This window comes from Tachysurus fulvidraco, chromosome 1 (genome assembly GCF_022655615.1).
Source record: "Tachysurus fulvidraco isolate hzauxx_2018 chromosome 1, HZAU_PFXX_2.0, whole genome shotgun sequence".
NCBI classification, from domain to species: Eukaryota; Metazoa; Chordata; class Actinopteri; order Siluriformes; family Bagridae; genus Tachysurus; species Tachysurus fulvidraco.
The window spans coordinates 46,214,821-46,238,493 of NC_062518.1; the positions used below are offsets into that span (position 1 = coordinate 46,214,821).

The 23,673-nt window shown below is 39.5% G+C and overlaps 1 protein-coding gene across 1 annotated transcript in view; it reads right to left on the reverse strand.

Moving 5' to 3' along the window:
• Positions 1-23,673, reverse strand: part of LOC113633973 (B-cell receptor CD22-like) — a 352,956-nt gene that overhangs the window by 33,708 nt on the left and 295,575 nt on the right. Inside the window, exons 8-12 of the mRNA XM_047813882.1 lie at positions 6,668-6,781; positions 5,366-5,455; positions 5,224-5,274; positions 5,032-5,106; positions 4,594-4,662 (exon numbers count right to left, since the gene is read on the reverse strand). Coding sequence (XP_047669838.1) covers positions 4,594-4,662; positions 5,032-5,106; positions 5,224-5,274; positions 5,366-5,455; positions 6,668-6,781 — 399 coding nt within the window. The remainder of the gene's footprint in view (positions 1-4,593; positions 4,663-5,031; positions 5,107-5,223; positions 5,275-5,365; positions 5,456-6,667; positions 6,782-23,673) is intronic.

Here is a 23,673-nt window from a genome sequence, read left to right on the forward strand (position 1 = left end):
ATATCTAACAATTTTTTTTTCTCTCTCTCTCTCTCTGTCAAGCTACATATGCCACTCCCGAGCTCCCAGTCTTCTGAGTTCCTAGCCTGATCATCTCTTCTTACGGAGCTACCTGTCAATCCTGATATTCTACCCCATGTTGAAGTCTCGTTGCCTTTGCCAGGGATTGATCTACATGGGCAGCCAGTGTCTCATGGGATTGTTGTGGATGGAGCTGCCCGGAGACTGCCTTGCCTGCTTTGAAACAATGTTTTGTCAGTCAGCTGTATGGTCTGGTCTTTATCAGCAATCAGGTCTGTGCCGAACTGAGTTTATGATGACCATCGATGTTCCTCAGGAGCTCTTTTTTGCACTGTTATAAACAGTTGTAGAAAGGAAGTTATTTACATTCACATTATTCACCGTAGAGTGTCACCCAATTGAGGATGGGATCCCTTCCTAGCCTGGTTCCTCTCTCTCTCTCTCTCTCTCTCTCTCTCTCTCTCTCTCTCTCTCTCTCTCTCTCTTCTGTTTCCATACTTCTGTAAAGCTGCTTGTGAAATTGTTAAAAGTGCTTTACAAATAAATTGATTTGAATTGAATGTGGACTTGGTGTGTGACTACATGTTGTCTATGAACATACAAACTATTCCTGCTCACTTAGGTTTACCAAAGTGACATATTTGGTCTTTTAAAATCACGGGTTTTAGATACCTAGTGGTTATAGCACTGAAAGAGGAAAGAGAACTTCCTCAAGCTCCTACACCAAAGTACAATAATTTAACATGATACAAAACAATTCACAGTATTTATTAGAATAATATCTTATCCATTATATATTACAATCAGGTACATATAGAAAAAGTAAAATGGAATAAGCAAAATTCTTTACACTGTTATCTTAAAAAATCCATTATAAAATATAAAGTCCCAATTGTTAGTTAGTCAAATTATTTCAGATCATTTCAGGATGATGTACTCTGTGGTCTCAACAAGGATCAACAAATTTTACTGTGAAATCTTTTAATTCCTCTTCAAACTCACATTATCTCTCAATATAATTACAACAGAAAGCACTTTGATTCGTTCAATACATCCAACAATGACTTACTCCTTCAAAGCGTGTATGCTAATGCAGTCTATGAAAAGCGGGAAAAATACTTTTGGAAGAAAAATGTCATTAGTGAAAAGAAAATATGAGTCAGTACATGTAAGTGAAACAGAATGATCATGAGCGAAACATAACTAACACAAACTGCATCTGACAGCTAGCAGTTTAATTGTTTTTTAACAAATTTTTTTTTTATATTTTTTTTGTTTTTTAACAAACCCAGTGCTTGTGTAGCAAATATGAAAATGAATACATCTCAATTTTTATCTATATTATATAGTGTTAACCATTATCCATGTGTGACAATGTGGTATATTTTATTTTTCAGAATGCTTTGTGTTTCTAGTGAGTTGTTATGCTGCAGCATTTTATTTTGAAAGTTGTTGAAAGCTGCTTGCAGGTATCACTTATATAAGTTGCTTCAGCGTACTTGCTGTCAGTATGAGCTGAGCTCTGGACAGAGATGTATCGTGTTGTGTGACTAATTCTACATTTTCAATTTTATATTTTACGTGCAGTAAATTACAGTCATTACATTACAGTCTATTTATTGTCACCCACATCAGGAATAGTGCCAAGTGTCAAAAAATGATGAAATTATGTAAACTGTATAATGGATCATTTCACCACTAGACTATTAGTTACCCACTGGCTAAATAACAAAACCATCAAAAGAAAAAAATCATCTACAAAACATATGTGTGTTAACATATCTGTATAAGAGTAACAGGAAAGTGGGTGACAATAAATAGACTGTAATGTAATGACTGTAATTTACTGCACGTAAAATATAAATCTGTCCAGAGCGGAACAATCTCCGGTCAGTAAACGAGATGAACAAAGTTTGTATTCTGGCATCAGCTGTCTTTATTTTACACATATACAAGGTTAAGGGCAGGGTTAGGTGCACTAGGTGGGAAAATCCATGTTTTCATTTTCCTTCTCAAATTTTATTTCTAATGTACAAACACAGTCTGACATACAGTGAAATGCTTTTTGTCTGTCTGTAAATTTTAACAATATTTTACAAGAATAAATAGAAATAACTCTTCAGTTCTGGCAAACATGACATTACATAACGTATGTTTGAATGCAGATTGGTGGTAGAACAGTTTGACGGAACAAATGTCCTGCATTTATAGTGTAAATGGTGTGATGGGGTAATGTGTGTTGAGTCCAATTGAATTCCAGGTTCTAGGTATTGTCCTAGTTATGGGACTGAGTAGTCTGTGGAAAGAAGCTACTTCTTGTATTTTGAGTTTGCCTTCAAGGAGCAGAAACACAAACTGATTATAGCAGAGAGAAGAAACTGTTGCTCACAGCGCGGGGAGCTTAGCTGCTCACACCACCCTCTGGAGAAGCCCATCTGTCCTGCTTGGTGCTGTTCCCAAACCAGGCCGTGATGCCTCCTGTCAGGTTTATCTCAATGATGGTGTGAAATGTCCTTAATGTCAGGGTCAACAAGGTGCAGGAAATTCAGTTTAATCAACTTGGAGAATTCTGCAATTTGTTTTCCTTCTGTCACTGTGTGCACCACTGTTGCCCCCTGCTGGCAGCTGGTGGTGTAGAATGATCTCAAAGTACAAAGTAACAAACTGGATTAAAAATTAATACAGTATAATATGCAAGAAACTACTTTGATTTAATTCAATTCAAGTTTATTTGTAATAAATGTAATGTAATTTACAATAGACATTGTCTCAAAGCAGATTTACAGAACATAAGCATAGAACAAAAGGTTAATATAAAGAATAATATAAAGATTAATAGAATACAAAATTCAAGATTAATGGCTCTCCCTGTAATTCGCTGGAGTCCCAAAGCTTTAGAAATGGATTTATAACCATTTCCAGACTGATAGATCTCATTACTCACTTTCTCATTTGTTCCTGAATTTCTTTGGATCTCGGCATGATGTGTAGATTTGAAGATCTTTCGGTCGACTTCACTATGTCTATCAGGTCTTATTTAAGTGATTTCTTGATTGAGAACAGTGTGGCAGTAATCAGGCATGGGTGTGGCTAGAGAAATTGAACTCAGGTGTGATAAAGCACAGTTGTTATATTTTAACACGGGGCAAACACTTTTTCATACAGGGCCATGTGGGTTGGGATTTTGTTTTTCCTTAATGATAAAAACCTTCATTTTGTGTTTGAGGATATATACATTGTGAACTAAATCTATCTAATATTAATCTTGAATTTTGTATTCTATTAATCTTTCTATTATTCTTATAATAGCCATTTGTTCTATGTTTATGTTCTGTAAAGCTGCTTTGAGACAATGTCAACTGTAAAAAGCGCTATACAAATAAACTTGAATTGAATTGAATATGTTAAAAGCTTTCTGAATACAGTAAACACCACCAGAGGATGTCCATCAGGTACAGATTCCAACAATACAGACTCATTTACACTCAGATGATTTAAAGATGATGTGCAAATCAGGTTCAGTATCTGACTGCATCCCCTCTTATAAATATGTAGGAAGGTCATTATTGGAACTTCTAAATAGGAGGGTTTTTTTTTTTTTTTTTTGAGTTTTTGGAGGTTCTGGCTATGTATATGACAGGTACATTTGACATATGAACAGTTCAGTTAAAAATATGTAAGTGTCAGTTTTGGTGTGGTAGCCGGTCACAGCATAATGTTCATAGTGCTGTTTACTTAGTACAGTCCAAATATTAAGATTTTGCATACATGGTTATGAAGGTCAAGAATAAAACATTAATGCTTTTGTGATTCATATTATAATATTTAAAAAAAAATCTCATGATATTGCCATCAATTATGGTACAAACTACTAAGCAGCAAAAAAGAAGTACATTATTAGGCTTGCATGTTCATAGCTAACTGCTCAAGCAGAATGAACCGATAGAATGTTTTCTAAACAGATATCAACTAACATGGATTAACTCTTCTGACCACCACAGATTTTGAAAGACGGGATTTGGTGTACATGGATATGAAGGTCAAGAATAAAACATTTTAATGTTTTTGTGGTTCAAATTCTAACAGTTCTTGAAAATTCTATCCAATGCACTTTTGAATGTTTCTTACTTCAAGGCGTTGTGATTTTCTTTTAAGCTTTATAAATGTCAAGCAATTTACCTTCACGTGCTTCCGCACCTCTGAGTATACAGTCTCATCACCCACATTGGCTGTCTCTAGTTGGGAGGAAGAAACAACTCAATGATTAATTTCCTGAAAAAAAAAAAAACTACAGCTCATATAAAGGACTAAAAATACATGGTATACCACAGCACTGCTAAATTCTCATAAAATTCTCATTTTTGATCAGAAGGTGTTTTATTAACATGATCATAAACATTGCTGTGATATAAGAGGAGTATATACACTTGAGGATGTACTATTATACGAAAATGAAAACTTGTGTTAATAGCAGGTTTAACAGGCTGGTAAATCTGTTATTCACACTAACTGTTGTCCATACAGTGTTTTATTCGCTACATAAATAAATATCATTTCTTCATCTTGCCCTACCTTTTATTCTCTTTGTTTTTAGCATTGGTTTCAGTTCAATCTCAGCATAAGTCACATCAGTGTCAGCACCTGCAGTAGAAGAGAACAAAACTATCCCAATGATCTGTAGCCTTTTTATACATCAGTCATAACTCATCAACCTAAACATCAGTCATTATCAGTCTCCTGCCAAAACTACACTGAGTCCTAGCAGATTTTTTTTAGAGTAGATCTTTAAACTCTTTTAGGTTTTTAGCTTCCTTCATCATTCAGCATGTGGAATCTTCACCAGGTGTGATAACACATCAGTGACTTTTTAAACAAACCTGTGCTGAAAGTAAATCATCTAAACTACAGGAAAATAATATATGATTGAACATGCTGAAGACTTCCAGTGTAATTTGCGAATTTTGTTTTTTAATAAATCTGTGAAATGTCCCAGCATTAGTAATACTCTACCATTGTTCCTGTTTGATTTCTTTTTCCTCTTGACCTGTGTGTAAATGGCTTTGTTGATCTCAGCTGCAGCTTCACCTGAACACAGTGCAGTGTGTTGGTCTCTACAAGACACTTCTGTACTTTACTGTATAGAGTTAATCTAGAGTTAAATCTCTAATGCAAGAGTAAATGTGTGAAATGAAACAAAGCTACCTGTTCCTCTCATGGCTGACTCATCCACAGTGTCATAAATATTAGCACTCCCTACACAAAACAAACAGAAGAAAGTCTCAGAAAAATACTAAAAGAAATTCATTAAAGATAGAAATAAACAGTCATTGAGACAGTGTCTGACCAGCCTGAAGTGGTGTGTGTCCTGACTGAGAGTCTTCAGCTCCTGACTGGTTCTGATTCAGTTCTGATGTCTGATTGGTTTTCTGCTTTTCTATATAGAGAGATGTTCTACATCTGAACAGTGTGTACATACTGACAAATACATTTTATATTAAAAAGAGTGTACAAAAAGGTCAATTATACAGTCGGAACAAAAATAATTATTAATTATAGATATGTATTAGATAAGTATATAATAAAAAAGTAAAAATATATCTAAAATAAAAAATATATATAAAAATAAGGTAACAAAAAGTATAAAAATAATTATTAATTATAGATAGTATAAGTACTCAGTTACTGTAATAGAAAATGTTGTGAATAACAAAAATGAACATTGAACATTCTGTACCAATATGCTCTCACACCAAAAACTATTAACAGCAAAAAAGTAACAAAGTGAACTGTTTCCAGTTGTACACTAGGTTGAAGAAACAAGAACATTGCAGGCTGCAGGTGTGTAGAAATAGTGGAGACTAAAGGAGTGACCGTTGCACTGCCTGTGCTAAGACAAGATTAGAGGAAGTCACGCACAGTGGAAGACACACACACACGGCTCCATGTATAAAAGAAGAACTGCCTTACATCCAAGTAACTCACTCTGTTCAGACTCAGGTCGGGACAGACTGACTTCACACTTGCAAGTGTATTGAATAAAGAAATTTGATATTCCACAGGACTCTGCTGTGTCCTGTGGATAGTTCACTTGAACTATTATCTCTGATGAATAGAATAGAATTTCCTCCGCATAATTCAGCCACTTTGGAGCGTTGTGGTCTTCTCTGCAACTTAGGGAAAGTTCACTTGAACCATTATCTCTGATTAGTAGAATAGAATTTCCACCACATTACCAAGAAACTATATGTATAGCATAATACTTGTATTTAAATAATATTCAAATATACAAAAGTCCTAAGAGGCCATGGATTCTGATTTTTTTTTTTCTTTATTGAATTCTCGTGATCACAACATTTTCAAATTTTACATGTTGTGAGTTTATAACAATGTATTATATGACTATATAGTATTCACTACATTACAGCTAATATAGTTAATATATGTTTTATATTTTTTAGAATCTACACAGAATGTCCCCATATCTCACAGTATAATATGGATTTAAGTCTTAAAGATCTGTTCATCAACACTTAGTTATTGTTTACCTTTAGTTATTGTCCATGATTATGTGATGCATCAAAAATTGCTTTATACTTTTACAATTCTGGTTATATTCTACATAACAAAGCTAATGTAGTAATCTGACCTTTTTTTCTTTTGTAGGACCACAGCAGCATCATTAAGATCCGAAAAGCGATGAACAAAAATCCCAAACCAACAACCAGTCCTAATGTTCCATCATTGGATATAGGACCTGAGACTGAGAAGAATAAGTGCAGAATTTCAGAAATTAAACATTGAAACTCATTAAAAAGAGAATCAAATAAAAATATATTCTCAAAAAGTTTCTCACTTCTGACTGAGACCCAGCTTTGCAGTGACTCTCCTCTCTCTGGGTGTTCACAGTGGTAGAAACCTTCATCTGACTTTACAGGAGAGATGATCATCCAATCTTTCTCAGTCTGGTTTTGGAGAACTGATCCATCTTTATAGAAATCAGCTCGGAGGTTTGAGGGATTTGAGTTGTGATATAAACAGCGTAGAGTCAGAGGATGTCCCTCAGTCACAGGATGGACAGGACTCTCTAGGATCACATCACCATCTAGAACACAGAAAATCACTAACAAGGAAATACACACACTATGACGTGTCTGTAGATAATAAATAAAAGTTCTCTAATTTATCTGTATGTAACATAAAATACTCTAAACCTGTGGAGTCTGGAAGTGTTTCAACTAAATCTAAAGAAAATGTTTTTGACTTTATGGACAGTTTCTCCCAAGTGAGTTCTAAATATTCTGTAATGAATCATTTCCCTTTTCCTTTAACATTAAACACACTACATGAAGACTCACCATGCACTGTGATGTTGACAGGATTACTGTTTTCTCCAGATTCAGACTCACACCAGTAAACTCCAGTGTAGGGTGTGGAGAGGAAGCTGATGTTACATGTAGATCATGTAACTGATCCCCAGTGTGAACAATCTAACACTCTCTCACTGTGTGTGTATCGTCTCACTGTCCATCCAGTAGACTTACTCTGGTCCTCACAGCTCAGTGAGAGAGAGTCATTAGTAAAGTGTTGAGTTCTGCTGGGATTGATGATCAGAGAGACTGAAGAAGATTCACCTTAAAACAGAAAAGAGCCATTTAAATGTGGCAATAAACAAAATAATGAAAATGAAGGAAAAAAGTAAAGTGCAGTATTTATTTTCAAGCAAAAAACAGTTTGTATTATGTTACAGGATTAGCATTCAGGATGTTACATTCATAATTTTATCTTATACACTTCAGCACAATTTTCCTCACCAGTGATCCATAGTGGCTGTAGATTGCTGTACTGTGTGTAAAAGGCTGGTTCTCCTCTCTCTCCTCTGCACATATAAACTCCTGTGTGTTTAAGGGCAGCAGGACTGAGAGTGTAGTTGCCTCCAGATCCTCTGCTGCTGTCTGAGAGGAGCTCCACATACACAATATAGCTATGATTATTATTTATTCCAGTTAATCCATCTCTGTAGGGAACAACTGTGTACCAGCTGAATGTCCAGTCTGTAGAGGAGTCTGTAACCTCACAGCTTAGAGTCACCGAGTCTCTTTCAGTCAACCAGCTCTGTGGAGATACACTCAGTACTGCCTGTGGTCTCTCTGTTACACAGGAAATCCAAGATGAAGATTTTTTTCTATTTTTACTTAATACACACCTTTTATAATTTCTTACAATTTTTAGAAACTTCTTGAAATTTAACACAGCTCTGTTTAACTATAAAAGACTAAGAGCTGGGTAATAGATACAAATATTCAATATGCTGAGTTACTTTTTAATCACTGAATTACAAATTATTTTCCTATAACTGAATGAAGTTATAGGAACTGAATTTTTATTCATCTCACAAAAGTGAGAACACCCCTCACATTTCTGCAACCATTTTATTTAATGTTCTCAAGGGACAAAACTATAGAAAAAAACTCAACACACAGCCATTACTGTCTAAACAACTGCCAACAAATGTGAGTACACCCTTAGTGACCACATCAAAAGTGTCTAAAGTGTCAATATTTTGTTTGAGTAGTATTGTTGTCAACCACTGCCTTATTCTGCCTGGGCATGGAATTCACCAGAGGTGCATAGGATGTCGCTGGGATCTTGCACCCCTCCAAAATGGCATTAAAGAGCTGCTAGATGTTAGACACATGGTGCTTCTCCACCTTCTGCTTGAGGATTGAGCACCAATAGGGTTCAAGTCTGGAGACATACTTAGCCATCACTCCATCACCTTCACCTTTAGATTTGTTGAAGGGAATTGGAAAAAAATGAGCTCTGGGGTGAAGTTGCAAAGGATTATAACATGAAGGAACATATTTCAATTCCCATAAGGAAACAGTGAGGTTAAACGGGCTAGAAAAGAAAAGCGCAAAATAAGAAAAAATAGATAAAGGGACAGGAAAAGATATCAAATGAAAATAGATGAAAACCTGATTAAGATAGAGGAGGTGAGGAGCCTAAATATTAATATAAAATAAAATGTTCCTTACAGATGAAGACATCACGGATCAGACACTGCAAGTTCAAGAGAACTCTGAAGCATTTTCTTTTATTACTTTTATGTAACTTTGTATGACTTTCTAATATAACCTTGTAGCCTTGCTACATTATTAAGGCCCACAAAAACAATATCTTATGCACATACTTGCTTTTCCACTTATATTAGGTCTGGATTTCCTTAGCCAGACTGGTGTACGAGTAAACGTGGGTGAATATAATTATGAATTATACATTAAAGGAAGAACTAGAGTATTTCCTTTTCTCAGCCAGCCTCTGGGAAAACAGTCACGGAGCCCGCATGAAGAACGTGTAGTCACCTTGTATATGGCTTTAACCTTGGACTCTGAAGTACCTAAGCAATTGATTACTGGAGTACCAACTTTAATTGATGATCTGATACTAAGGTATCCACCTGAGGTACAACGACTTCTGTATGCTTGGCCTTCGGTCTGTTCAGACAAGCTAGGGAAGACAAACCTGACCACCCACAAGATCATAACTACAGATGACATACCGATACGATGCAAAGCCTATCGAGTTTCACCTCTCAAGAAGGATGTTATTAGGGAGGAAGTTCACAGGATGCTTCGGGAAGGCATAATTGAGCCCTCACAATCTTCTTGGGCCTTCCCAGTGGTCCTTGTGCCAAAACCTGATCAGAGCCTACGTTTGTGTTGACTATAGAAAGTTAAATGCAAAAACACCCCAGGATGCTTACCCCATGCCTATTATTCATGATATTTTGGAATCTAAGCATGGGGCAAAATATTTCAGCACCTTGGATTTAAAATCTGGGTACTGGCAGGTGCAAATGGACAAGAATAGTCAGGAGAAGACTGCATTTATTACTCCGTTTGGCATGTATCATTTTTTGACCATGCCGTTTGGTCTAAAAAATGCAGGGGCTACATTTCAATGTCTCTTGGAAAGGGTCCTTGGTGAGCTAAGGGGGGCTATCTGTTTCGTATATATATTGAATATTGATATTATTGTACCCCTCCTTGAACCGCCACCTTATTGTGGTGGAGGGGTTTGCGTGCCTGAATGATCCTAGAAGCTATGTTGTCTGGGGCTTTCTGCCCCTGGTAGGGTCTCCCAAGGCAAACAGGTCCTAGGTGACAGGCCAGACAAAGAGCGGTTCGAAAACCCTTTATGAAGAAAATAATAACAAGGTCCGTGACGTCGCCCGGTATGGCGCAACCGGGGCCCCACCCTGGAGCCAGGCCCGGGGTTGGGGCTCGCATGCGAGCGCCTGGTGGCCGGGTCTTACCCCACGGGGCCCGGCCGGGCTCAGCCCGAAGGAGCGACGTGGGGCCGATCTCCTGTGGGCCCACCACCTGCAGGAGAAACCGTAAGGGGCTGGTGCAATGTGGATTGGGTGGCAGTCGAAGGCGGGAGCCTCGGCGACCCAATCTCCAGACATGGAATCTGACTCTAGGGACATGGAATGTCACCTCGCTGGGGGGGGAAGGAGCCTGAGCTGGTGCGGGAGGTTGAGAGATACCGACTAGAGATAGTTGGGCTCGCCTCCACGCACAGCTTGGGCTCTGGAACCCAACTCCTCGAGAGAGGCTGGACTCTCTACTACTCTGGAGTTGCCCGCGGTGAGAGGCGGCGGGCTGGTGTGGGCTTGCTCATAGCCCCCCAGCTCAGCAGCCATGTGTTGGAGTTCACCCCGGTGAACGAGAGGGTCGTTTCCCTGCGCCTTCGGGTCGGGAAGAGGTCTCTCACTGTTATTTGTGCTTATGGGCCAAATGGCAGTGTAGAGTACCCGACCTTCTTGGCGTCTCTGGAAGGGGTGCTAGAAAGTGCCCCGACTGGGGACTCCGTCGTTCTACTGGGGGACTTCAACGCTCACGTGGGCAGCGACAGTGACACCTGGAGGGGCGTGATTGGGAGGAACGGCCCCCCCGAACTGAACCCGAGTGGTGTTCTGTTATTGGACTTCTGTGCTAGTCACAGTTTATCCATAACAAACACCATGTTCAAGCATAAGGGTGTCCATCAGTACACATGGCACCAGGACACCCTAGGTCGGAAGTCGATGATCGACTTTGTGGTTGTTTCATCTGACCTCCGGCCGTATGTCTTGGACACTCGGGTAAAGAGAGGGGCGGAGCTGTCAACTGATCACCACCTGGTGGTGAGTTGGGTCCGATGGCAGGGGAGGAAGTTGGACAGACTTTGCAGACCCAAACATACTGTGAGGGTCCGTTGGGAACGTTTGGCAGAGTCTCCTGTCAGAGAGATCTTCAACTCTCACCTCCGGCAGAGCTTCAACCAGATCCCGAGGGAGGTTGGAGACATTGAGTCCGAGTGGACCATGTTCTCCACCTCCATTGTTGATGCAGCCGTACGGAGCTGTGGCCGTAAGGCCTCCGGTGCCTGTCGTGGTGGCAATCCCCGAACCCGGTGGTGGACCCCGGAAGTAAGGGATGCCGTCAAGCTGAAGAAGGAGTCCTATCGAGCCTGGTTGGCTCGGGGGACTCCGGAGGCAGCTGATAGTTACCGGAGGGCCAAGCGAGCTTCAGCCCGGGTGGTTGCAGAGGCAAAAACTCGGGTCTGGGAGGAGTTCGGTGAGGCCATGGAGAAGGACTATCGGTTGGCCTCGAAGAAATTCTGGCAAACCGTCCGGCGTCTCAGGAGGGGGAAGCAGTGCCCTGCTCACACTGTTTACAGTGGGAGTGGGAATCTGCTGACTTCGACTGGTGACATCCTCGGACGGTGGAAGGAGTACTTCGAGGATCTCCTCAACCCCACCAACATGTCTTCCATTGAGGAAGCAGAGGTGGAGGGCTCGGTTGTGGACTCGTCGATCCCCCAAGCTGAGGTCACTGAGGTAGTTGAGAAGCTCCTCAGTGGCAAGGTACCGGGGGTGGATGAGATCCGCCCTGAGTACCTTAAGTCTCTGGATGTTGTGGGGCTGTCTTGGCTGACACGCCTCTGCAACATCGCGTGGCGGTTGGGGACAGTGCCTCTGGACTGGCAGACTGGGGTGGTGGTCCCTCTGTTTAAGAAGGGGGACCGGAGGGTGTGTTCCAACTATAGGGGGATCACACTCCTCAGCCTCCCCGGAAAAGTCTATGCCAGGGTACTGGAGAGGAGAATTCGGCCGATAGTCGAACCTTGGATTCAGGAGGAACAATGCGGGTTTCGTCCTGGTCGTGGAACACTGGACCATCTCTATACCCTCGCCAGGTTGCTGGAGGGTTCATGGGAGTTTGCCCAACCAGTTCACATGTGTTTTGTGGATCTGGAGAAGGCATTTGACTGTGTCCCTCGTGATGGCCTGTGGGGGGTGCTCTGGGAGTATGGGGTCCGGGGCCCTCTGTTAAGGGCTGTCCGGTCCCTATATGACCGGAGCAGGAGTTTGGTTCGCATTGCCGGGTGTAAGTCAGACTTGTTCCCGGTGCATGTTGGACTCCGGCAGGGCTGCTCTTTGTCACCGGTCCTGTTCATTATTTATATGGACAGGATTTCTAGGCGCAGTCGGGGGCCGGAGGGAGTCAGGTTTGGGGACCACAGGATTTCGTCTCTGCTTTTTGCAGATGATGTTGTCCTGTTGGCTTCTTCAAATCAGGACCTTCAGCATGCACTGGGACGGTTTGCAGCCGAGTGTGAAGCGGCGGGGATGAGAATCAGCACCTCCAAGTCCGAGGCCATGGTTCTCAGCCAGAAAAGGGTGGCTTGCCCTCTTCAGGTTGGTGGAGAGTTCCTGCCTCAAGTGGAGGAGTTTAAGTATCTTGGGGTCCTGTTCACGAGTGAGGGAAGGATGGAGCGGGAGGTCGACAGGCGGATCGGTGTATCTTCCGCAGTGATGCGGTCGATATACCGATCTGTTGTGGTGAAGAAAGAGCTGAGCCGCAAGGCGAAGCTCTCTATTTACCAGTCGATCTACGTTCCTACCCTCACCTATGGCCATGAGCTTTGGGTCATGACCGAAAGGACAAGATCCCGGATACAGGCGGCTGAAATGAGTTTCCTCCGCAGAGTGGCTGGGCGCACCCTTAGAGATAGGGTGAGGAGCTCAGTCACTCGGGAGGAGCTCAGAGTAGAGCCGCTGCTCCTCTACATTGAGAGGGGTCAGCTGAGGTGGCTCGGGCATCTGTTTCGGATGCCTCCTGGACGCCTCCCTGGGGAAATATTCCGGGCATGTCCAACCGGGAGGAGGCCCCGGGGAAGACCTAGGACACGCTGGAGGGACTATGTCTCTCGGCTGGCCTGGGAACGCCTCGGTATTCCCCCGGAAGAGCTGGAGGAAGTGTCTGGGGAGAGGGAAGTCTGGGCATCCCTGCTTAGACTGCTGCCCCCGCGACCCGGCCCCGGATAAGCGGTAGAAAATGGATGGATGGATGGATATTATTGTATACTCTCCTTCTCAGCAGAAGCACCTTCAAGATCTGGAAGCTGTTTTTTCCAGACTCTACCAAGCCAACTTGACCCTGAATTTGAAGAAATGTCATTTCCTTAAGAATGAATTGAAGTTCCTGGGCCATGTTGTTTCAGGAAAAGGGGTGGAGGTAGACCCAGAAAAGACAAGTGCTATCACCAACTACCCTGTTCCTCAGGACATTCAGTCACTACAGAGGTTTATAGGCATGGTGGGCTGGTACCACAAATTCATCCCACATTTTGCAGAGCTGGCTTCCCCTTTGTATCAGTTGCAGCGAAAAGGTGTCACATGGGAATGGACAGAAAAATGTCAGCAGAGTATGGAGAGGCTGAAGGTAGCCCTGCAGAAAGCCCCTGTGCTGGCCCAACCCGATCTGAGCCATCCTTTTCGAGTACAAACTGATGCCAGTTCTACAGGACTTGGAGCTGTACTTTCACAAAACATTGATAACGTGGAGCGTGTGATCGCATTCGCCTCCCGGAGCTTGAGGGGAGCAGAACTGAACTACTCAACCTCAGAAAAGGAATGTCTGGCTGTTGTGTGGGCAGTAGAAAAGTGGCACCATTATTTGGAGGGTGTATCTTTTGTGGTATACACTGACCATGCAGCACTGACATGGGCCTTTAATTCTCCAAAGACAACATCCCGACTTACTAGGTGGACTTTGAGGTTACAGCGGTTTCAGTTCCAGGTTCACTATCGAAAGGGCCGAATGAATGTGGTACCAGACGCCCTATCTAGATCTGTGGAAGACAACGCCGTTCTGGCTGCATATGTGGCGAAGACCTCATCATGGAATTTCAACTTACCAACTTCTCTGGCTGACATACAGGTCGGCCAAGAACAAGATGAGCAGGTAAAGGAATTAATGGGAAAAGTGGATGGAAAGGAGGAGAAAAGTGATAGAATAAGATGGGAAATCCAGCAGGGTTTACTCTACCGAATTATTCCAAGTGCTGATGGTGTTAAATATCAGCTGGTAGACCCAAAATCTTTTACTCCCACTTTCCTAGGCTATTTCCACGACAACCCCTTAGGCGCTCATCTGGGGAAGATGAAAACTCTTCTTAAAATCTTGGAGGTGGCCTGGTGGCCAGATGTCCGAAAGGATGTGTGGCAACATGTGAAAGAGTGTGTTGTGTGTCAACAATACAAACCTTCAAATACCAAACCCCTTGGGTTTCTTCAATCAACTGAAGTGAACGAACCGGGTCACATGCTGGGCATTGATCTCATGGGGCCATTTCCAAAAAGTAAGAAGGGCAACATCTATCTCCTTGTAGTGGTTGACTATTTTACAAAGTGGGTGGAGCTATTCCCTTTAAGAGATAGTAAGACTCCACGCATCTGTCGGATTTTGAAGGATGAAATCTTCAATCGATGGGGCGTGCCCAAGTACATCTTGTCTGATAGAGGCCCACAGTTTCTTAGTCAGCTCTTGGTTGATCTGTGCAAAAACTGGGGCGTTACTCAGAAATTAACTACGAGTTATCACCCCCAGACCAACCTCACTGAACTAGTCAATAAAACTCTGAAAATCATGATGGCTTCTTATGTGGGAGAAAATCATAGAGAGTGGGACAAGTGGCTATCTGAGTTCAGATTTGCACTGAATAATGCCAAATATGAAACTACAAACAAGACACCTCACTTTAGGAACACCCCTACAAGGTCCTTTGGAAAGACTCATTAATTATTCTCCAAACCCCTCTCAATTTTCCTATTCTATAATTGAAAGGCAACATCTACTCGCTGAAGAGGTTAAAAGATCTGTGAGGAAAGCTCAACTTCGACAAGCCAGGTACTACAATACCCACAGGAGAGATGTACATTTTCAAGTGGGAGACCTGGTCTGGGTGAGGGCTCATCCTCTTTCCAAAGCTTCTGATAATTTCTCCTCTAAACTAGCCCCGCGGTGGTCAGGGCCAGCCAGTGTGAAGATGAAGCTTGGGCCAGTAAATTACCGAATCAAATAGATTTGTCCAGATGATGAGGAAGATACAGTGAACGTTGTCAATTTAAAACCCTTCTGGGGAACTCTCCCTCCGTAGCCGCTGGCGGAGGGGGGGACTCTGTATCCTTGCTATATTATTAAGGCCCACAAAAACAATATCTTATGCACATACTTGCTTTTTGGTTGTTAAAAAGAGGCACAGTTTTGTTAATGCATATATATTATTTTATTTGTGTTTCAGGCCTTAATATAAGTTCATTGTTTGTTTGAGCTGGTTTTGAGTTTGTATGCCTTATATCAACATCCTTTATTTATGTTGTTAATTTTGGGGGACTTTTAGGTTGAAACCCTATAATGGGTAATTGAAGGGACTTTTATTTTGAAGGAGTACACCGGAGAGGAAGGAAGGCCTAGAGAATAAAGTAGGCAATGTTTGGGAGTTGTGCATGCTGGTTCTTCCCTACAAGTTCTCTCTAGGACCAAGGTCTCCAGTTGAAACGAGGGTGGAGTTTCACGGCTGCTAAGTTTCAAGAGACAATTGGATTACTTTTTTGTTCTTCTCTTCAACCTTGGGATTTATCTATTTTTTCGGATTATTCATTGGGTCTGCAAGGACTGAGAGAGGCCTAACTAAGGACCAACTAAAGACAAGCAGCTAAGTGGTGAACAGTTGGTGTTTGTATTTGCTGTCATAATATATACATTTGTATTCAATCTAGTTGTGTGGAATTTTTGTTGTGTCCTTTTCTGGCCGCTTGCTATTTAAACACAGTATTTGAGTGCCGAATGTTAGTGTAACTGTAGGTCCAAGAACTCACTGAGACCGATTTGTTACAACCAGAATGTATATGTATATTGGATTCAGTTGCAGAAAACTTTGACTTAGATGAGCTCATTATTATTACAGGATGATTATCCTGTGCTCTCGCTGAAGAACACTGCGACCCGGATATCTTAATCACAGGTTTAAAAAAAAAAAATGCATATGACTAATGCTTGCTTAGAAGTGACATGTGACCACAGCTCAGTAGCAAGAAAATTAATTATTTAATTAAAAATGTAACTGTGTAAGATAACAATAGATGGTAATTTAAGTGTTTGAATAAAGTGAATGATAAATCAGAAGAGTTTCTGCGACCTATGTGTATTGTTGAACAACAACTGATGTTGCAGGAAAAGTGTATTAAACCTACAGTATCTTGAAATATACACAGTGTGCATTCTATTGTAGGCAGGCTCAGTGCCTGTCTATGTGCATCAGAAAACAAACGCAGGCATACACTTGGAGACTGTTTCTTGGTTTGTTACTATCTTTGCATTCTAATTACTTTTATTTATTCTAATATTGTTTTATTATGTGAAGGAGATTTTATTTGTAATTTTCTTTTATTTTACTTTACATATATTACACACATTTATCTGTATTACACTGCTTTTAATAAAAACAAGGACTTCCATTGTGAGGACCCTGAAAAGACAAGTAGGTCTAAGTCTGACTCCTTCATCTAAAGATTCAAACAATAGATTAAGTAGAAGAACTTGAAGAGGATCCTTTGTTAGAAGACTATGTGCTCATTTTCTGCTTCAGAATGTTACAGTACATATTGTAATCCATGTTTCCCTCAATAAAGCAGTACCAGCAGCACTCATACAGCCCCAGACCATGATGCTACCACCACCATGCTTGACTGTAGGCAAGACACAATTTTCTTGGTACTCACCAGGGCATCGCCACACATGCTGGATACCATCTGAGCCAAACAAGTTTATCTTCATCTTATCAGACCACTGGACACCATTCTAGTAATTCATGCTCTTGGACAAGTTGTCTTTAGCAAACTGTTTCCAGGCTTCCTTGTGAGCCAGCGTCAGAAGATCTTTCTGGGACGATGTCCATGCAAACTGAGTTGTTGCAGGGTGCAGCATATGGTCTGAGCACTGACAAGCAATCTTCCCTTTCTGCAACCTCTAAAGCAATGCTGGAATCACCCTGGCCACTGTACTGTAACTCATTTTCAGGGTGTTACCGATCTTCTTATAGCCCATGCCATCTTTGTGGAGAGTAACAATTCTAAATATCAAATCCTCATAGTGTTCTTTGCCACGAGGCACCATTTTCAACATGCAGTGTTGACATTATGTGAGAAATGTACTCAAAGAACAAAATTTTAACTGCTCTTATAAAAGATTCACAAATTTGTATGGTCCTTTTAGGCATACAAAGACATGATGAATAATACATGTGGATTTGCATGGTTAAACAATGTACAGCTGTTATTACTTAGGGTGTACTCACTTTTGTTTCCAGCTATTTTGACAATAATGTCTGTATTTTAAGTCATTTTCAGAGAACAGTAAATCTAACGTCAGAGTAGACAGAAATCGTGGGCAATACAACAGGCAAAGGGTCAGGGCAGGCGGCAGAGAATCATAAGGCAGAAATACAAACCAAAATAACAACCGTAAAATAACAATACAAGAAACGCTCAGAATGATAGCCGAGGCAAGAAGAAGTCAAGTTCAAGTTTGTTTATATAGGAAGTGGATGATTGGAACCAGGTGGCGGTATAATCAGTCCCAGTGAGGGATTATGGGAAGTGTAGTCCGGAAGCTATTAATACACAGGAAAACGTTTTGTTGGAAAAAATCTTTGTGCTCTTATTATATGAACTATTACAATTGATGTTGTAGGACATATGGGGGTAGGCCTTATATTGTAATAGTGTTGAGCTATATGAGTTATATGATTATAATATAACAGATGTGTATGTATGTATATATATATAGTGTTAGATGCCTTGAGACAAGTGTTAACAGAAATAAGGTGGTTTATTGGGTTTATTGAAGTTATAAAACTCAGTACTCAGAACTCTGAGAATTTGCGAAAAACAAGAAAAAGGGAACCTGTCCTTTAGGAGAGAACAGAGGAACTAAGGCTTAAGATAAAATGCATGTGCAGACCCAGTCTGAACAAACAAGACAGACTGAGATCACAAGTCTAGCAAATTTAAGGAGTCAGCATAAACAGATCTCCCCATATATGCAAAACAATATTATAAAATACAAAAGCTTAGCTTAGTAATAGGGCAGTACACTTCTACTAATCAGATTTAGTAGACTTAATCATAAGTCGAATACCACTGATATATAACTAGTTGATTCTGAACCAGTTGATTCAGTTGATTCTGAACCAGATGTTATTGTAATCAAAAAACCCATATCCTAACATATGATCATAAAACGTCGTATGTCATAATCATATCCTAAATCAGAACTCCTATACCATAGGTGATTGTAGGTGATAGAGTATCATCATTGATCATTTTTCATTTTATATGTAGAAATGTGATTAATGTAGATATTAATATAGGTGGATATCTCATACATAGGTTTTTGTGTATGTCACGGTTGTCGTATTCATGTGTATGTATGTGTATACGTATATAGGCGTATGATCAGTGGAAATCATATACAGACAAAACAGAAAAAGATAGAGAAAAACTCACTCATTGTAATTGTATAAAGGGAGATTGGGAGATTGGTCCACGAGACATGTCTTCTGTGTGATACGTGACAGGGAAGAGTACAAGAAGTTCTCTGGAGCACATTTTAACAACAGTTTTGACAACGCAGCATGTTTTTTAATAATAAGGCAGAAGTCCTGCAACAGAAAAAAACAAAAGGCAGACTTGTTTTCGGGGAAATGAGAGGGGGTCACGGGGTGATTCTGTAGAGTCAGGGGAAAAAACCCAGACAGGTCAGGTGGATTGACGTAAGAAGGTATAGACGCGCCTGGAGGTGCCAGGGTATATATTGAGGAAATTCCTTTGGAGGGGGTGCTCTTGCTCCTGCTTGCTTGCTTTTTTGGGGGGGAACTTTTTCGGTGGCATGGGGATGCGCTGTTTGGGTTTTTCTTTGATACTTTCAACTTAGAAGTTTTTTCCTCCTTGAGCTCAATGCAAGCAGTGGCTGATCAGCACCAATAAAGAGTTTTGCTCATTCTCATCCAGGTCTGGAAAGTTTTCTTATTATTCAAATTCAAATAGTATTAAGTAGTATTAAAGTGTGATTAATTATTTGGTATTAAAATATTAAGAAGTATTATTAAGTACTAGTAAGTAAATATTTTACTGTATGAATTAATTAGCATTAAGTTTAATTATTTTAGCATTAAGTGTGAAAAACTATTATTGACTAATTTGGCTGTAATTCACCCCTGGCATATGTCCACTTGGAGGGGGGGCTCTCCAAAATTTCCGACAGTTCCCTCTGGTGGCGATCGGAGGACGAAGTAGGTGCTTCAACCATGACAATTGTCTCTTGAGAAGATATAATAAAATCTTGCTGAAATGTGAGGGTTATACTCACTTTTGTGATTGTATTTACATACAGTGCTGAGTAATGTCTGCAAATTAAATTCCTGTTCTCACTTATAGCAGCTATAAAGTTTCCTGAACAATCTATTTTTTCTCTTCTTTAATAAATTATTGTATTCATTTTGTTTTTGATTATATATATATATATATAAATATATTTAAAAAAAGTTGCAGTGAATCTCACAAGCCAACGGATGACAAAGACTTTTAAATATATGTATTTCAATAATTCTTGAACACTTTATTAACAAGAAATAAAATTTAGCACAAATTAAATTCGAAAACAAGAATTACAATATAATTTAACAACATTTATGTCTTGACCCTTATAACAAACCTGTGATGGAAATAGAAGAAAAATCATAAAATACCTCTCACTGTAATCTTGACAGGAAGACTGAACTCTGTGTCATAGTAGTTGTAGTAGTTTCTTCTGTATGCCCAACACCGGTATTCTGTTTCTCCTGCATTATTGACTGTAACTTTAAGTGTGTTCACTTGTTCACTGTTCAGATTCAGTAACCGCTGATTATTTTCGTACCATTGAAAATCCCATCCAGTCCCCTGCTGCAGCTCACAGCTCAGAGTGACGGTGTCTCCAGTGTAGACGGAGCTCTGAGGATTCACTCTCACAGTCGGTTTGGGTTTTACTGTTGGTGTGAAATGATGGTGTCAGAGCTGCTTTACACTTTACAACATAAGCAGTAGATTCACTGTATCTAACAGATGCTTTATGTCAACATAGTTGAGAGTTTAATTTTTTTTTTTCTCGCTTTAGAGGGTCAGTTCATATATTTGAGAGTTTATATTTCAATCTGAATTTTTGTTTTGACTAATAAAATTTAGGCTAATCTCTAACTTGTCATGTACTAAGCCACTGTATCTAACACGGGGCTAAAAGCAGCTCTAAAGACATATAAAACCTTTTTAAGTATGATGTTCTAAGGATTTGTTACAAATTTTGGGCAGTTGCATAGAAACAGTTATAAGTCTAATTAATTCAGTTTGTAATCAGATAGCAGCGGTCAAGTGTATGTGATGTTCCTGTTTATTAATAAAATCACAGACATAAAAGACATTAATAACTAGAAATATATCCACCAGAACAGAAGAGAATCAAGTATTATTTCCCCAGAGGTGTTAGTGTCTTATCTTCTAATACATCAGATAATAGCAAAGCCAACACTAAGTGAGATTTAAGAGCCTTCTTTCTTAATGTTCACTGTGTTCTAATCAGACTGACTCTTTATTAGACAACAATTATAGCGCAAACATAATATAAAACCCAAATGCTACTGAAAAAGAAATGTTGATTTTTGCCCAATAAATTGGTGTCTACTAGACAGGGAAGTGAAAGTTAACATTAAAGAAACCTTAAAGAAAAGGACCTAAAAATAATGTGAAGATATTAAATGAGAAATAAAAACAGCCACAGACTCACCTGATACAGTCAGTGTAACATCAACACTGATCTCTGAGCTCAGAGAGTCTCTCCCATGTCCTCTGCAGGTGTAGGTTCCACTGTCAGAGTCTTCAACAGACCAGATTCTGAACTCCTGCATTGAGTTGTCTATATAGTCTCTCCCTCTTCCCCCTTTGAATACTTTATTATATTTATTCCAGCTGTAAGTCCACTGAGTGTTTCCTCCTCCCTGTATGTCACATCTCAGAGTAACAATCTCTCTAGTGAACACATGTGTATCAGGCTTTATGGACACCACAGCTTTAGGACTCCCTATAAAGCATTCTGTTGTTAATAAACATAAAATAAAGTCATTCCCAAGTCTACACTACTAATGTCATTTTTAGAGTGAGTATGAGTTCATGTTTTTGTTACTTGTTAATACTGATATGTGTAACCTGCTTAAGAAATCAGGAGCATCATGGAGCATTTTATTTTATATTTATGTTATTTATGTTTTGTATTTACTATGTTAAGACATTTAAGCAGAGTAAAACTACCTTGTGTAAAATTAAAAAAACTACAAAACAAAGAAGAAACAAGGTAATAAATTGTACACAACCTTCTTAGCACCAAAGCAATATTCAAATATAGAGACAATATAAAGATAATCTATATATAAATCACCTTCAGCCTGGACCACTGGTATGAGTGAAATCAGCACTAAAAAGGGAACAGAAACAGAACATGACGTAAATTTGGAAAATGTCTAGTCTATTAATGAACACAGCACAGACACATTTAGACAGACAGAACGTACAAGATTAAATCTTAATCAGGAAACTCAATTCTTACCATCTTGTAAGAAATACATTTTAACCTCTTAAATAAACTACATTAATAAACAAGGAACAAAGTAATAAATTGTACACAACCTTATTAGCACCAAAACAATATTCAAATATGTAGACAATATAAAGATAAACTATATATAAATCAACTTGAGCCTGGACCACTGGTATGAGTGAAATCAGCACTAAAAAGAGAACAGAAACAGAACATGACACAAATTTTGGAAAATGTCCAGTCTATTAATGAACACAGCACAGACACATTTAGACAGACAGAACATACAATATCTTATTAATCTTATTCGGGAAACATCATTCTTACTATCTTGTAATAAATACAATTTAACCTCTTAAATAATAAATAAACATGATTTACAGTATATAATAATCACAATTCTGCTCATGAAGTAATGTTCTTAGAGAGAGAGAGAGAGAGAGAGAGAGATGATATATCTCACTTGAATTTTAGAATGATTTTCATGCATGACATTTTCTGCAGGGTGGAAAGAGAGGACAGAGACGTGTGTCCAGTCTGCTGGAGGTTTTATTTTGATGAAGTTATAGCAGTGATGGTTCACTTAAAAAAAATAAAAATAAAAAATGCTGGGTTTTATTTCTTTCCTTTTTTAATTGGTCTTTTTTTGTGTGAAAAGATTTTATTAAAGATCTCTGAGTATATTAAAGGTCTGTAAGATATTTTCTCTGTTTATCAGTTTGGATTTCTTTTGTACAGTGATGTTACCCACATTGATGATTTACCCACATTATTAGTTATTGCTTTTAACACGTCCATCTTCACCCCCTCAACACCCTTTTTTCACACATCCGCTTCTTCACATCTAAATTTACCCCAGTCCACTAACAGCTCTGTGTGTGTACAGGATTAATGAGAAGTGTTTGTTTCTGCACATTTTTTGCTCTTAATTGTTAGATGGAAAGAAAAAAAATGTGCTAATTAGTAAATAATGATATGTATTTTTTTTATTTTATTAAATGTGCTGTGCATTTCTTTTGTATTAAGCTGTATTTGAGTGAACATGTTCTTCTGCACAGACCATAATAGTAACAAAAAAGGAAATGTAGGTTATAAGGCATTTTTAAATAAAATTTCTTATTCATGCTAAGATATTTTTTTCAACCTTTCAACATGAAACACCACCAGAAGACAACCATCAGGTACAAATTCCAACAATACAGACTTGTTAACTCTCATTAGATGATTTAAACCCAGTGTTTTAAACTTGCTCTACTTGTACTCTTACCTGTTGAAATATTATAGTTTACTGAAAGTATTTACACATCAAACAAAGCCCTTCTCATAAGTCATGATGAAGTACACACAATGTCCTTATCACACAATAAGCTCATCACTCAATACATTCAGCCTGCAGATGAACAACTTTAAACCACTCCACTCTCTTTAATGAAGACACAAAAACAAACATTTACAGTACTTACAGAGCATCACACGGAGTGGACTGAGAGTCATCCTGTCCCTCTAATGACTGACTGAGCAGAGGTGTGTGTTAAGGCCTTACCTCTTTACCACTTCCTGTGTTCTTTCAGTGAGTGAGTGTGATTCTGAGTCTGATTATAACCTCTCTGTATTTACAGTATGTATGCAGTTACAT